This window comes from Channa argus, chromosome 4 (genome assembly GCF_033026475.1).
Source record: "Channa argus isolate prfri chromosome 4, Channa argus male v1.0, whole genome shotgun sequence".
Lineage (NCBI taxonomy): Eukaryota > Metazoa > Chordata > Actinopteri > Anabantiformes > Channidae > Channa > Channa argus.
In genome coordinates, this window is record NC_090200.1 from 16,288,208 (window position 1) to 16,304,033 (window position 15,826).

The 15,826-nt window shown below is 39.6% G+C and overlaps 1 protein-coding gene across 3 annotated transcripts; it reads right to left on the bottom strand.

Annotated features, from left to right (window-relative positions):
• Positions 1–82: 82 nt before the first annotated feature.
• fam107b (family with sequence similarity 107 member B) lies at positions 83–15,618 on the bottom strand. 3 transcript variants are annotated; one of them, XM_067501783.1, is made up of 4 exons: positions 15,414–15,618; positions 4,080–4,251; positions 1,262–1,418; positions 83–1,086 (listed from the first exon to the last, which is right to left on the bottom strand). In XM_067501783.1, exons 2-4 carry the CDS (start codon positions 4,205–4,207, stop codon positions 967–969), a joined length of 405 nt encoding a protein of 134 aa, XP_067357884.1. In that variant the 5' UTR covers positions 4,208–4,251; positions 15,414–15,618; the 3' UTR covers positions 83–966. The 3 variants fall into 3 exon arrangements, with proteins under 3 accessions (XP_067357884.1, XP_067357882.1, XP_067357881.1); XM_067501781.1 differs by having other exon boundaries at positions 15,418–15,617; XM_067501780.1 differs by lacking the exon at positions 15,414–15,618 and adding an exon at positions 5,301–5,512.
• Positions 15,619–15,826: the final 208 nt, after the last annotated feature.

A 15,826-nucleotide genomic window follows, 5' to 3' on the forward strand; every position in this document is an offset into this window, starting at 1 on the left:
AAAATTTCTTTTGTTCATAAAAAACAAAAACAGATAAGAGGGTTCAAGGCTTATTCTTAGTGACCAACCTAGAAAACATAAATTATTTATTAAGTAACACTTTTATTTATACAAAACATCAGAATAAATGTAAAGAACAGGTCAAGCTCATGCCTGGGGGTCCTACTATTGCTCAAAACTGCATTAGGTGAGGAAATGGCAGTCTTAAAATAAAAAAACAATATAAAATGATAAATCACAAAGCAAACGTGTTTCACAAAACCATCTACTCCTTTTGTCCTGTTCTGGTTTCAAAAGCTATGCTGAAAAACAAACTGAAACTACAGAACGACTAAAAGTGTCCATCCGTACACCTGGGCTAAAAGCTACAAACATAAATAACAAAAGCACATTTGTTTGGCTTTTACATAACACAGCTTCAAGAGTCCATCCAGTGTCCACTTTCCTTACTTGAGTTTTAAAATCAGAAAAAAAGACAACATTAACAACATCAATAACAGTAGAGAGAAACAACAGCTTACTGTGGAGAGAGGAGTGAGAACAGAGAAGGAAAACCTCTTTGTGTGTTTGTGTGTGTGTGTGTGTGTGTGTGTATGTGTGTGTGTTTGGTTGTTCCTCCATCACAGCTCACTGGAAGTTGCCTTTGTTAAAAGGCATGTAACATGTGAAATGTCTGCATTAGGTCCCTCCTGTGGGGTTTGCTGTGTGCTGCTGGGTGGGTGTGAGGAGCAGAGGTGAGTACTGGAGGTCCATAGCAGACAGATAGAGGGGGATCTTTGGTCCATAAAGTCTCTCTCCTCAGTGCAGGAAGGTACAGCTAGGTTGGAAAAGCCAGGAAGCTCATATTGGACCACGGTCAGGTCACCAGTGTGCACAGCAACTCTCTCCTCTGTACACACACTCCTGATGTCTCTGTGCTCAAAAACACGTGCACAGTCAGCCAGACCCAGACACCTTCGCTGCTTTTTAGGTGGTTCTTTCCTCCCCATCAGCCTCCTGCTTGGTCCTACGCAGGTTGCTTTTCATCTTCACAAACTCAGGGGTGTTCTCCTGTTCTTCCTCAATTTTCTGTTGCTCCAGCTCCAGCTACAGGAACACAGACATTGACAAATTCTAATTTAACTAATTATTCATTCAATTTATTGGTTGATAGCAACATCTTCAAAATATGCCTTGTTTCAACTCACAAGCACAGCTTCTTTGTTTTGATCTTGTGTGCTACTGCAATAACAAAGTGATATTCACTCTTTCAATCATTTACCTGCTCTAGTTTCTGTTGTCTTTTCATGAGCTCTATCTCCAGGTCACTCCTCTTCTTGTGGGCCTCCTGTTCCTCCTTCTGAGCTTTGAGAATTTGCTCCCTCTTTCTTTTCTCAAGAACCTTCTGGAGCTCAGGCTTGTTCTGTGGAGCCAGACCCCTGTGCAGAAACAATCAGTTAAACAGCATGTCACTAAAATAAAATGTTACAAACAACGTACGACAGCACACACTAATGACACAACAGAGCCGCACCCAGAGGCAGACTGGCATTCAAATTCCCGCAGAACAGATGATGCCCATGACCTTATTCTAGTTTGACAGGCAGATTTGTATTAGATGCTCTGGATTGAACATGTCAGTGGTGTTAAGGGAAAGTTACTCTCTTAATCTCTGCATCCCACTTTTTAAAACTGACTTTGAATAAAAGGGCTGAGACCAAGGTCCGTGGTCGTTGTCCAAAAACACTAACACACACACAAAAAAAACAATTAAAATATAAAACAATCTCGAATATTGTGTTCATATAAAAGCTGTCTTAGGGTGTTTATCTTCAGGAAAACAGAGGGACTGTTACGTAACTGAATGGATTTGGGTAGGAAAAACAAACAAGCAATGAAAACACAAAGAGGACAGGGACATCTTAGTGAAGTGTGAATACATCTTGCAAACAGGAGCAAAAATACCAAATGTTACATAATGCTCTAAACTCCAAATTACAAGAGGAGGGTGGGGGCTGAGCAAGAGTCTTGGGACTATGAGTGCTTAAGACATAAGAAAGGGCAACAGAGTTGGGCTGAAGTTAACTGGATACGGAAAGATTGGGGGGAACAAAAGAAGAAAAAATGTATGTAATAGCATATGTAATAGCAACAAGACAGACAAAAAAAGCCGTCCTTCTTAATTAGTGCAATCTAGAAGAATATTCTGGATGGAATCTGGGATGAAAAGCTTAAAAGAAGATTTGATGTCCTGCACATGAGTAACTTGCCATCTGTGTTGGCCCTGGTTGCATCCTTGTCACATTAAAAGCCATGTGGGGTGGTTCATTTTGTGGGCAAGAGGACAATTCAACGTCGCCATCCATATTTCTTAATTTTTCACTTGTTGATGGGCTTGTTCTGGTCCTGGAGCTGGCTGCTGACAGGCTGGTCCTGGGGATCATCTTCGTTTTGGAACTAGCTGATGCTCAATTTCATCCTCTTTTTCAAAGTCACTGTCAGACTCAAAATTTTCAGAAATGTGATCGTCACATTCTGAAACCTCTTCCTCTTCTCTCTTTTCAAAAATCAATTGCAAGGCCCTCTGAGCAGAGAATCTTTTGGTTATCACGATCAGTTGGGATAAGGACCCACACTGGTTATTTTGTCCAACCAATTTGCAGCTGGAATAGAGCATGAGCAAATGCAGTAGACAATGTGCAGGAATGTGAGAGCAGAGCAGTGCTTGAATTTTGCCTTGATGTTGCAAACTTGTGCAGGAATGACCGGAACAAAATACAAACACACACACACACACACACACACACACACACACACACACACACACACACACACACACACACACGGTATTGTGTGGTCAGATATTTGTTCTTTACAGAATGTGATGGCCAATGAGTCCGAGTTTGAAAAAACTGTATCATTTTTCTTTTGAAAAAAAATTAAAATGGTTCCCCAAAACCATACAAGGGTTAAAGAAAACACAGCGTGCCCACCTGACTTGGCAACTACATTTTAATTAAATGCATTATTAAATCCTGAAGATTACATAACTACTAAGAGTGCTACTCTGTCATGACGGCTGTTAAATCCCTTGGTTTTCCTGACAGTGAGCATCTTTCGAAAGGATTTAGCAAGATGAAGGAAAGTAGAGTGCAAATGATGTTATAACTGGTGCGGCAGTAGCAAAGACTGGGAAAAGCCCTCAGCTAGACTGTTTTGTAATCTTGATTACATAACAGTTTTTCACTTTTTATACAGCTATCCATCCTTCCATGCATTCACCCAACAACCCCACACCTCCCTGCTCTCATCATTGTGACTAATCCACTATACAGGCCTGCTTTCTATACTTCCTCAATAGAAATCTTGTTGAAAACAAATTATTTCCCCCAAAAGCCAACTAGATTTATCTCACAGACTTTAACTAGACATTCCTTCGCTACATAACTAGGAAAATATTCTGCAAGGTTGGAATGGAAAAAGTATTTCCCCCCTAATGTTTCCCTTAAATTTCTTCAATGGCCAACCATCCTTCTTTATAGCCTTGACTCCATCACTACAGAAGTACCTTCCTCATTAATCAGTTTGAGACAGAGCATCTCTGCTGTGATGTAACAGCTGTCAACAGCGTGTGTGTTTATGTAGCTATTTATAGCTCAGGAACAGAGCTCCTGGCACTGTATGATGAGACAAAATACAAACATTTAGTTCCAGAGGGGTGATTAGGGGCTTCAGTATATTTATGCTACTTTTACATAACTAAGATCTGACACACTATTGCACTTGAGGTTTTATTTTCTATTAAAGTTTTATATGCTGAGCTTTACATAACACTGCTGCTGAAGGTTGGAGGGCCATTAAAGGCAACTGATCTGACACACTGCAGAAGTATCAGTACCGTCTGCATAGACTGTACTAATACCATATTATATCTACATATTATATCAATAATATCCATAAACCAACATAAAACGTCAGGTTGCTAATTCTAAAAACAGAATCACTTCCCTAAAGGCAAGTGGAGATTTACCATGTGTGTCAGAAAACAAATAAAGAGGAAATACAGAGAGATTGAAAAGTGTGTTTTCCTGTCTCCTGACCTCTTCTGGTTCATAAGCAGCTCTCTGTGCAAGTCCTGGTGGTTACGGGAGCTCTTGACTGGGTTGATCAACTTCTTTGGTTGGATGAGATCATCACAGTCTCCCTCCAGGTAGTCTGGCTCAGCCATGACACTCCTCCCTGGTGACAGCGAAAGACCAGGGTCACACGGATCTGAATTGAGAGACACAAATAAAAAGCACCTTTATTTGGCCACTTCTATGCCAGTGTGCTCAGATGCAGCAAACAGACATTTAATTGGCTTTGTGGTGGCAGAAATCTCAGCGTTTTACAAAGCCAGACATTCTTCTGGAACCTATTATTTCTTTGAAATTGTACCCCTTTCAAATCCTGATATGAGCATCTTTCTGATTCTCTGGCATGAATTTGAATGGTCTCCATAGTGATGGGGGACTCAGTGCTGGAATTACATAATTGTTCCCAGTGAGTGAAAAGGAACATTTCATCCTGCTGTTAGATGATGTAAACGACATATGCAAAATAATGAAGTGATGAATCAGAACAGCACAAAGTCACACTTAACTGTCACACACATAGTTATATAATTTCAGATGCTAATACATAACCAGAGATTCAGTCTATGAACACCAAAAAAAAAAATAGAAAAAAAAAAACTGACACTGTTCCTGACCTCCATACTTAACATTAACTATTTCAGTTAGTTGGTTGCTAGATAACAGCATTTTACAAGCATTAGTTAGAAACTCTAATTTTGCATAAATATATCTATATATATATAATTTTGCATTTGTAAATATACCAACTGTCACTCTCACCTACAGTATCAAAGCAACAGAGATAGTATTGGAACTCACAGCAGTTTCACATCAGCTGTAGAAATAACAACAGTAAATAACTTCTGTGGTCATCAATTACAGCTCCAGCTCCGTCAAGTGTTCCCCAGGCAGCTTTGCTTACTTATCACTATCCGTGGTTGCATCTGATTGATATACTCATATTTGCTATTTCATACAGTATACTAAATGATTTCTAAATAATAAACAGGTAAATCTGTAGATTTAGCCAGCTGAGATTCAAATAGAATAATCTTTACCTACTAAGGTATTTTAGAAAGCCTGTTAAACAAATGTAATGATAACATACGTACACGAACTAAGACTAAAAAAAGCTAAGCATTTCACTTTTACTTTGTGTAAAAAATGTAATATAAAAAATGTTAAATTGATTTTGGCATTACTCACCCTGCAGATGAGGAAAGACCGGGTATCTGAACATTGTCGTCATCCCTGCTGTTTTGTTTGGGTATTTATTTTTCAGGAAAAGCTATAAGCACACACACTCTGTCCTGTTTATCAAAATGTGTCTTAGGAGAGGTGCTTTGTTCTGCACAGCTGTATGCTACTGAGCTGGTTGGAGTTCAAAGTCTGTTTTACAGCTCTGGTTAGACACACACAAACTCTCTCTCTCTCTCTCTCTCTGTGCCCTCCTACTCACTTTCAATGCACATTTCTAGATGAAGGAACATTTACAGCCAAATTCCCTGGTATTTAAAAAATGATTGATAATAGACATTCTCTATTGTAGCCTTTGGAACTGCAATATATTATCTTGTTGTTGGTTTTATAAATATTTGGCAGCAATAAGTCTGTTGTGCATTAGCAGTTAAGTAATACAATATGCTAATAATTTAGCCAGTACATTTTGTTTCAATATACCAAAGCCACATGCACTCCTTCTCTCACAGTCAGAGGAATGGCCCAGATCTATAAACAATAATGTTCTCAACTGCCTGTGATTTTAAGGCGTTTCCTTGTTACAAGTGGCTCCTGTCTGTGACTGATAAGAATGGACTGATAAAAGCAGGGCTATGGCTTGGAACTTAAGCAAGCCAAAAATGCAACACACTGCACGTGCTAGACACAAAGGTGTTGGGGGGTGGGGGGGGGCGGCAGTGTGGTCTTAAAAAAAAAAAAAACAAGCTGGTTGGTGTAATGACTAATGTTACCACTAGAGGTCTACATTCTTGCATCGCAGAAACTAAACCATGTCAGTTACATAACAACAAATATAAACACGGATTGCACCTGCACGATGCAGAACAAAGAGAGAGAAATACAAAATATGCTTGATGGACATAATAGAACGTGTTGACATGAAAATATTGTTGCTTCAGTTTGTTGTGATGTAGACTCACGGTGATGGGTAATACCTTCTAATCTCAGATTAGTAATCTTTTAGAAATTGTGTTTACTAATGCATGTGGTTAATAATCCTAAAAACTATGTAAGTATTCCTTTATAAAATCAGAGTCGGAATATGGTTAAAATACAAAACAAAACAGAGTGAGCATTGCTGCAGCTATAATCAGAGGTCATGTGTGAGCATGAACACACTTTGTACATCAAAGACAGTTTATGTTAATGCCAGTAGTGGGGGGTAGAAGTACTTACAGACTGGCAGTGTTGTCAAAATGTCTGTTAGTACAACACATCTGTTTCTACTTCCTCTGTGCCCCACAATAGATAGGAAGTGACAAAGGGAGTTCAAAAGTGACCTGGAGGCTCAAATTGTAGCCCTGCTAAAGTCAGCCTAATACTGGTAGTTATGCAGGTTTTATTTCAAGTTCAGTCTGGTTTTCCTTAAAGGCCATGTAGATAGCATGCGTCACTATCAATCTGAGACACAAAGAGGAATAAATATAACTAAACACCATGATCCATGTAACATGTAAGTTAGATAAAGACCAGCATTTGATGCACATTTGTGCCTAAAGAAGAAAACTGATAATAAACACCTTCAATACTTGTTTATGCTAAAAATGTCTACTATGTAAGCATTGCATTTATCCATAGAGAGAGATAGAGAGAGAAAGAGAAAGATAGAGAGAGAGAGAGACTCCAAAAGACCTGATGCCCACGAGTATGGGCACAGCATTTAGAGCATTGTTAAAGCATCCAAGGATAAAAAGAGAAAATTGGAACAATGGGGACAAACTGGGTTAACAGAAAGTCTGGGAAAGGAGAAAAAGGAGTTGGCTGAAAGAAATTACTTCTATTTACCTGGCCCTTATACACAGTCAGACACAGGTCACCCTCATTACATGTTTAGGACTGTTTTTGACTAAGATCTCAAGTGTTGTGCAATGTCAGTGTTAGATCCTGTACATAGTTGGTTCAACAAGCTATCACACCAAGAACATTATGAAAAGAAAGAACAAATACAAGAGGTAAATACATAGAGGCTGAAACTGTACACATGCATTTTCAATAGTAGTTAGTTTTTAAGTTTTTATCTTAAAACGTTTGACCAATCTCTTCTAATCATGTCACAGTGAAAATGAACACACACAAAAAAAGTTAATATGTCTGAAAACACATTTATTCCACCTTTATGGGCAATAGTGTCATCTATTACAGGTTAAGACACACAGATGTTTTTTTATTAAAATGAAAAGAAAATGTGCATGTGCATTTTGTTTCAAATGAAGTAATTTGATTTGTTACTAAATATGTTTACCATAGTCAGTAGTCAGTAGTGAATACTGTGTTTGTGTAAAAGTGGCAGGTTGCATTAGAGCTGATAAAATAATTATCTTTGAAAAGTAGAGTGCCTGTACTGAGCCAAGTGAGTGCCACTGCAGCACACACACAGACTTGCATTCATACAGCAGGCTCGTTTCTCAATTTCCTCCCTAACTGTCATTTTCTCTAAGTCACCATGGAGACCTGCCATCACACACACTTCATTTAGTGACTAAGCACTCTGAAACAGGACATAGCCCATTTTAGACTTATAGGCGCTTCTGAGAAGTCTTCCTAGCTTAAATAAACTGCTAAAAAACATCTGTAATCAATATTCTTTTATAACAACAGTGGGTGACATGGCAATGGCATTCCTCGCAAGAAAAAACACAGACAATTTTTTTCCATTCTGCAGTTCACTTCAGCCTAACATACTATTTTTGTTTTGCAGCCCACAACTTTACTGTTTTGGTTTACTCTTACCATTTTCAAAGTGTTGTGTTTTTGTAGATAGCATCTGTTCTCAACTAAAAAACAAACAATCAAAAAACAAAACAAAAAGGTATAATGAACCTACTATCCTCTACTTGCTCAGCACCAAGGAGAGAATAAACAAAGTTAGTGATGAACTACTAAACAACATTACATAGAGTAATTAGCCGCTTAAGATAAATATATTTTCCCCAGACCTTTCTGACAACCTAAAACGAATGGCAACGCTGTATCAGCTTGAAGACTAAAGGGGGAACTGAATATTAACGTTATTCTGTTTAAAGCTGTCTTTTAGAAAAGCTTGCAGCTTCAATAAGACTTAGCCCTTTGATTGTACACAAGTAAATGTGTATATGTCCATATATTTAAAAAAAAGATCTACACACAAACAGCAGTCTTCTTGGTCTAACCAAAAAAAAAGAGAAGCAGACTAATGATGAGGGAAGGGAAGGGCAGCGGAAGAACTGGGCTACTATCTATCTAAAGTGGCTTGTTACTGACATGGATAAAAAAAATAAAAAATAACTACAGAAAGAGGATGATACTTGAGTTAGATAAGATTGACAGACATGGTAATAAAAAAAAAACATGGAAAGACAGAGGACTATATTATGAATAATTACATAGTTTAACCCTCTATGAGTCATGAGGAGACCTCTTCCTGCTGCAGCCTCTAAAGTCAGAGAAAATTAAGACGAAGAGAGCAGCTGGTGGCTTCGTTCACCATCTGACCCCCACGTCCTCCAGGATACTGGCACAAACAGAGCAGACCATCCACAGCTTTGCACAGGGTGGGGCTGGGCCATCAACTGTCATTGATCCTGAACACATGGTTGACCACACCCACTCCATCACCAGCAAGCCATGGATCTTGGACACGTCTAACATGAAGAAAAGTCTTGAACTGGGCCTACTTGGTGTTTTTTTATTTGTTAAGGAGCTAATTCAGACCAATTTAGTAAGAATGAACACAAAAATAATTCCAACTATAGCCAGCGATTTATGATTTTGGCCTTTCTATTACATATGCTTATAGCTGAAGCTTTTGAGAAAGACAGAGATACATGAGATTTTCTTGAATGTTAATTTACCATCAGTTCTTGTTCCATTATCTCTTACTTGTCCTACAGAGTCACTCTTCCTTTCTGTTTTTTTGGCAAGATCTTCTCTATTCCACTCACAGATGGGAGGTCCATCTCTCCGGGGAAACTGCGTCATCAATACCCCTAAAGCAACCCCCACACCCCACACACACACATACACACACGGGTGAGCTTTTGCTCCGTTGCTGTGTGTTATAAGACAGATTCCGGTGTGTGTCTCCTAGCCTTCCTTTTAACGAAGCAACCATTCAACCATAAATAGAGACCCTAATTAAAACACACAGATAGACGGGCTTTTAACTGACAGATGAGAGGGAGGGGTTGGGGGAGGGAGAGCAGGGTTGTGCATGTGCAAGAGAGAGAGTGAAAGAAAAACTGAAAGAGATGCAGAGATTCTAGTGACAATGAGCTCATTTCCCCGGACTCCCTGTATACGTATGTGCCATTTATAAGCCTTCTCTATGACGACATGTAAATCATGAAGGGAAGCACAATTTCGAAATCCAACACTAGAAGAACATATGTTTCTGCAAACTGCACCTACAAACACTTCTAAGGTCAGTAGAAAGAGAACAGCCCATACACTCACAGTATTTCAGTCTAGCCTTGTATGTGCATGTGTAAGAAAAGTTGTCCCCAAAAGCTAATGTTACAATGCAAGCCAGGGAGTGAGGCAGCCAACAGAATAACACAACACGAACACCGTAAATGTGTCGCAAGCACAATTCATTTGTGTATATGAATCAAGATTACATACGTAATCTTGATTCATATACACAAAATTTATTTAACATTTACAAGTATTTGGCAAAAAAAACAAAAAAAAAACTAGATGACCTACGAATGAAACAAAGAAAGGCAAAGAGTGGGTAGGAAAATGGTTCCACAAAAGTATGCTAGGGGTTGAGATCTGTTTTGTATTTCCTGCCTTGGAGTGGGGGCCTGGAGTAGAGGAGGAGACTAGTAGAGGAATTCTGGGGCCTCATCATGTACTGACCTCCAAAAGCACCCATCCCACTCCCACAATATGATGATCTCACCGGGAAGATGTGGGGTATGGGAACTTATAATCTAGGCTTTAGGGTTCATAAAGCACAGATGCTCGATGTACTAAAACACACACAAGGAAAAGAAAGTAATATTACAGAATCTCATCTGAGGACAGAACGAGCTGTTTTAGTTATGTAGTGCATGTGTGCAACAAAAGGCTTACTGTATGTCAAATTTCCATTTTGTTTTCAAAGTTTAAATAATAACCACTTCCTATTGGACCCTGGATTGATGTTATCTCATTAGATTTGTGTGGGTTTCATAATTTAATAGTCTACCAGAGAGCACTGAAAAGATTATTTTACCACTAAAAATGCTTTTTCTTTTTGTCAGTGGTTTTATAAAAGTTTTGTTTTTAGACTACGTGTTTATGTAAAGAAATGACTGCTGACGCTCTGCCTTAAAGATAACTGGGTCTCATTCAAGCAAACGTTTCTATTACACTCAGTTTTTCTAATTCAACTTCTCATCATGGCTGTATGCAATGAAGCTCTTCAGGAACCTAGATGTTAAACAGGAACTGAGGTTTAGCAAAGGGGAAATAGAAGTTTAATTTATCTCTTCATACAAGATATGGAAAAATGGAGAAGTTTTACATTTTAGATGTCTCCATGTATTCTGTGTTAAGGTCTTCTTCTCCAATTAAGTAAAAATAACAACACCAAAAACTGCACATTAGGCAGTGATTCTATGTAGAATGTTATTATGAGTGTGGGGCCACAGTGGTGTGATCTTTGCTTTAAATCAGCCTTCTCTTGTGCTCCCATTCTTGAAATCTGTCTGTGTTGTGTTACGTCCCTCTTCATGTCTTGTATCAGTTAAATAACCACTATGGCTGTGTTTGGTCATGTCTGGTTAGAGCTTGACCACATGGAGCTTTTATGAGTTGACTGCAATATGAGCAAGGATCCAGATTTGTCAGAGGACACGCCGTGACTGATGAGATGAAAATGTCAATGGTAAGTGATGCTTTTTATTGTAAGAAAAGATGAAGTTACATAGATGAGTGACAACTGATCCTGTGATAGCAGTGATCTCTCCTTTTAAATTGAAACATGCCTGGTTTGACAGTTTATGTTCAGCACTCACTGAAGTTATTTCACGCAGTTGCTCGTGCCTAGTGCTGTTGCCACATGTTGTAAGCCCTGGGGTGAGGCAGATTACAGTATGAAAGGGCTGGACTGAAAAGGCACAGACACCACTTTGACTCATGCTTTGGGAATGTGATGAATCTGCAAAGCAATTGTTCCTTCAGGCACACGACAGCATATACATGTAGAGGCACAGACAAAGCCAGGGACCTGCAGTCATATGTGAATACTGTTACTCCAAGATTTACAGTAACACTTTTATGAACTCATGTGCACTTTTCTTTAAAAAAGGTTCAACTTAAAGTGCCGACTGACCACATGTTCCAATACTTGGTGAGTGGGTTAAGTTTGGGGGACACAGCTGTCAGTCAAATACAAAAAGCTGGGCAATACTCTCACAGCTGACACTGACACATGGCCTATATGTTTATGTATAGGCATATGTGAACAGGTGGGCTGAGACAGATGAACAACACATGCACAGAATCCAGATTGTACAGATACAAAGAGACACCCTGAGAACACAAACTATAGACTGAGCACATGCACATCATATGTGGCACCTCCTAACCAAAATATAAACATGTGCCTATATATTTCCTATACATTCCACATCATCACTTACATTGCAGTTTCAATCTATCTTATTGGTGGTGTTAAGCCCTATAGTGAAACAATTGTTTGTTTTTCAGTCAAAGGAAAAGTCTGTTCCCATTCCACAGTCACAGCTTTGTGCTTGACAGGTATTTCTGCCCCTTATGGAGCCAAGTGACGCCCATCCTCACCGTCTACTGACTAAGCCCAGCTGGGAGCTCAACTCTCATTGGCTGGGGCACACACCAGAGAGGATTTGGGAGGTTCTCCTTTGTTTACATGCTGGTTGAGAAAACCCTAATAACAACCGTTACCTTGGGCAACCAGACAATCTTCCGTTACCCAGACAGACACAGAGGGGTACAAGTTTAAAGTGCATGCACACACACACGGGGAATGAGGTAACCAGGTGTCTAAAATCCAGCCAAATGATAAGTCTTTGTTCCATTTGATATCATGCTTTATGCTTGACATGGCACAAAATATATGTAATGTACATGTATATTTTTAGTTGGGACAGTAGGCAATCATGTGGTTTCATTGTCTGATGAAACTTTCCAAACCTAGTATCGGTATATGTTCTGAAAGCCCAGCTGGCTTCAGGCTGTAACAGAAAGAAAGTGGCTCTGTGGGTGTATGTTCTTGTTTGTGTTTTGTAAAAAGGCAGGATCATATGTCTTGACACTAACTTACAAAGAGCTTAATCCAATTCATGCCCCTCCAACTACCAATGTCTCTATACTTCCTCCAAGCAGATTGTTAGGTTGAAGTCATTTAGAGTTTGCGTGGGTGTGTGTGTGTCAGCCATCCACGACAACACAAAGTGGTTAGTACAGTAATGGTGCTTTATTGTGATTGAAGCTCAGACATAACAGCAGGAAAATCAATACGAATCTTTAAGAAGTTGCGTTCTGTAAGTGTTTGTGTGTGTGTGTGTGTATACCTGCCTCTCTATTTTAGGCTTTGGTATGCACATACTGTACATCTTATCTTTCTTTTATAAGTAACTCAACATGTCTACAGGGTGCTCAAACAAGCAAACTTCTACATATTGGACTTTCATATGACCTGACTCCATCACCCCACCAACCACACACACACACAATCCAACTCACTATGGCTCTATAAGGAAATTTAATAGTTGTGACATCATATTCTAAAACCATGGCAATATAACCACAGCACAGTGCAAGAAGTTTTTTCCTCTGTTTTATACATTTCTGATTACAAGTTTTGCTTGCATTTCATAGTAATAGTTCATTCAGTGTGCATGGAGACAGAAAGATAAAAGCAGCTGTTCATAGCATTTTCAAAAAACAAACCAAATCACAGAGTTGGTCTTTAACACAAAAGACGGTTGTTTTCATTCAGAAATGTGCACCTATACGTTATAGTATTAGTGAAAGTACAAAAATAATTTATATTAAGCTACTCCGGAAGTATGTATGCTCAACTGTAAACCACTACAAAGTTTGAGGAAATGAAACCCTCAATAGGGTAAGCAGCTCAGATAACTGATGGATGGATGTTTATGATGCAAGACTGTTTTGCACAACAAGATAATACTGCACAAACCAAAGTGCCCCTGCAAGCAAGAAGTGGAAAGGGTGGAGATGGGTAGACAAAAACCATGGGAAAACCACTAAAACTACACACAGTGTAAAATGAGTCATAATAATTAAAAATATATGCTATGCAAAAGTCTTTCAGTAACAGAGCCTAACTGTGAAACAGTCACAGTAACACAGTGTCTTGTGCACTGTGGGTCTTAAGGATCACTACATTCTGCTGAGTAATCAAGACATTTGTGCCCACAGACAGACCAGCAGGACTGTGGGTGATAATACTGTCAACACACTTGTGGTTGCCAGTTATACCCCTCATGGACACACACTTATTCCTCACCTGGCTTTTTATAGGGAGCAGGTTAAGTCTTCAACAAGGACTTGGATTCTATAATGAGACATCAGAGAAAATGCACCAAAACCACTAATGGACACATGCAATTATGGAATGGAAACTCAAAGATTTCATTCACATATTTAAATTCCTTTGAGTGCAATAATAATGGAGCAGAGAGGATTCGAGTTGTAACACACACAGAGACACACACACAGTGACAGCATCAGCCCTTACGGGAAACAGAAGATTGCAAGAGAGGCCGAGTAAGAAAAACAGGAGAACAGAGGGAAGGAGGGGGTTCAAAGATCAGAAAACAGATGTAAATCGTTTAGCAAACTCCACTCCAAATGACTAACACATGTGCGAGGAACTTTCCCCTCCCTACACACATGCATATGCACATGCACCCACACTATGAAAAGCTCTGCACCTATATGGAGCAAGACAATTATTATTATTAATATTATTATTAATTCATTCCACCTGCTTTTGTCACTTTTCCTCTCACTAAAAAACATCTGATGACCTGAAGTTTAACTACCTCACATGTTGAAGCTGCACAGTTCCGACTCCACCCAGCAAATCCACACAGACGCACGTTTAACACTGACTAGAACTGACTTTGATCATATTTGTCTAAAGTCATGTTAAACTAGAAACCGTTAGCCACTATGAAAAACAAATTTTGAGGTTGGCTGACCTGTTGCAATTGTACACAATAACACATGCACTTCTTCACATGACAGTTGGTGAATGTGGCTGATGACAGCAGGGGCCAGTGTCAGCCCTGACTGAAGCCATGTGCTTTGACACAGAGGGCTTTAGTCATTGTGCACTTTGCTATTACTCACAGAATTACTCACAGTAAAGAATTATATAAATAGATAACCCATAAAAGATTTTCTCTCACAAATAGACCTCCTCTAAAGAGTAAGGGTTAAATGACTATTTTGAGGGACAACTAAGAAAAAAAAGAGCAGTGTGTAAAGCTCTGAGGCAAACATGTGATTTCGGAATAAATAAATAAACTTGGCTTACAAGCAAGAGAGTCTATATTTTCCTTTCTTTTAAAAGTGACTGTGTAGAGATATTGCCAGCTGTAATATCATGTGACCCTTGCATGTTTAAGCCTCCTTAACGTTTGCCCTGAATGCCAGACACAATCAGTGATAAACGTTGCTTTTTATCTCCTACTGGTCTTCTCATAATGTGTAAAGTAGTCTGTAAGCTGCCATGGATATTACCAGCCTGCTCCAAAGTACATCTAACCGTGTACTATACATCCTATATCCTACGTGCCGTACCAATTATTCTCAACGTGATTGTTCTCCACTGTCCCGTCGACACGCGCTATAACAAAAGAGACAATGAAGCAAGAGTTTGTATTTGCGACCCTATTCTCTCTGTTCTCTCTTTCATTCCCGAGTTACTTTCCAGGTTTTAAACCAAACCAAACCAAACCAAACCAAAAAAACTGCTACTTGGGAGGAGGCTTTTGTCGGTGCGCTCTGAAACAACCTAAAATAAAACGCACGAGCTCCAGACACACAAACACAAACACACACACACACACACACACACACACACACACACACACCTACCTACCTCAAAGTCGACCCCGACGCGACTTCTGCAATTCAAGTTGTTTAATATTTAAAAGGACAAAGTGGTTATAGCCGCATCTGCGCGTCTCCGGATCCCGTCTTGGGGGGATGAGGTGTGTCTCCCAGACTCCGCTTTATTTGGAAAGTGTTGAATAACTCCGGCACACACAAACACCCAGTGAGGACCCATACAGAACGTAAACTGAAGCTGGGTGGGAGGACTGGAGTGACGTAACGCACTGGCCCCTCCTCCTCCTCTTTTTTTCATCAGTGGGGGACTCCTCGCGCTTAGGGCGGGGCGTGGGTACAGCGCGCGCACCCACAAACACACGCACGCGAGCACATTTACTTCGAAAGCTTTTTAAAACACGTGAGCCAGCATTTTAACGTACCGTTTTCCCGTTCTCTTT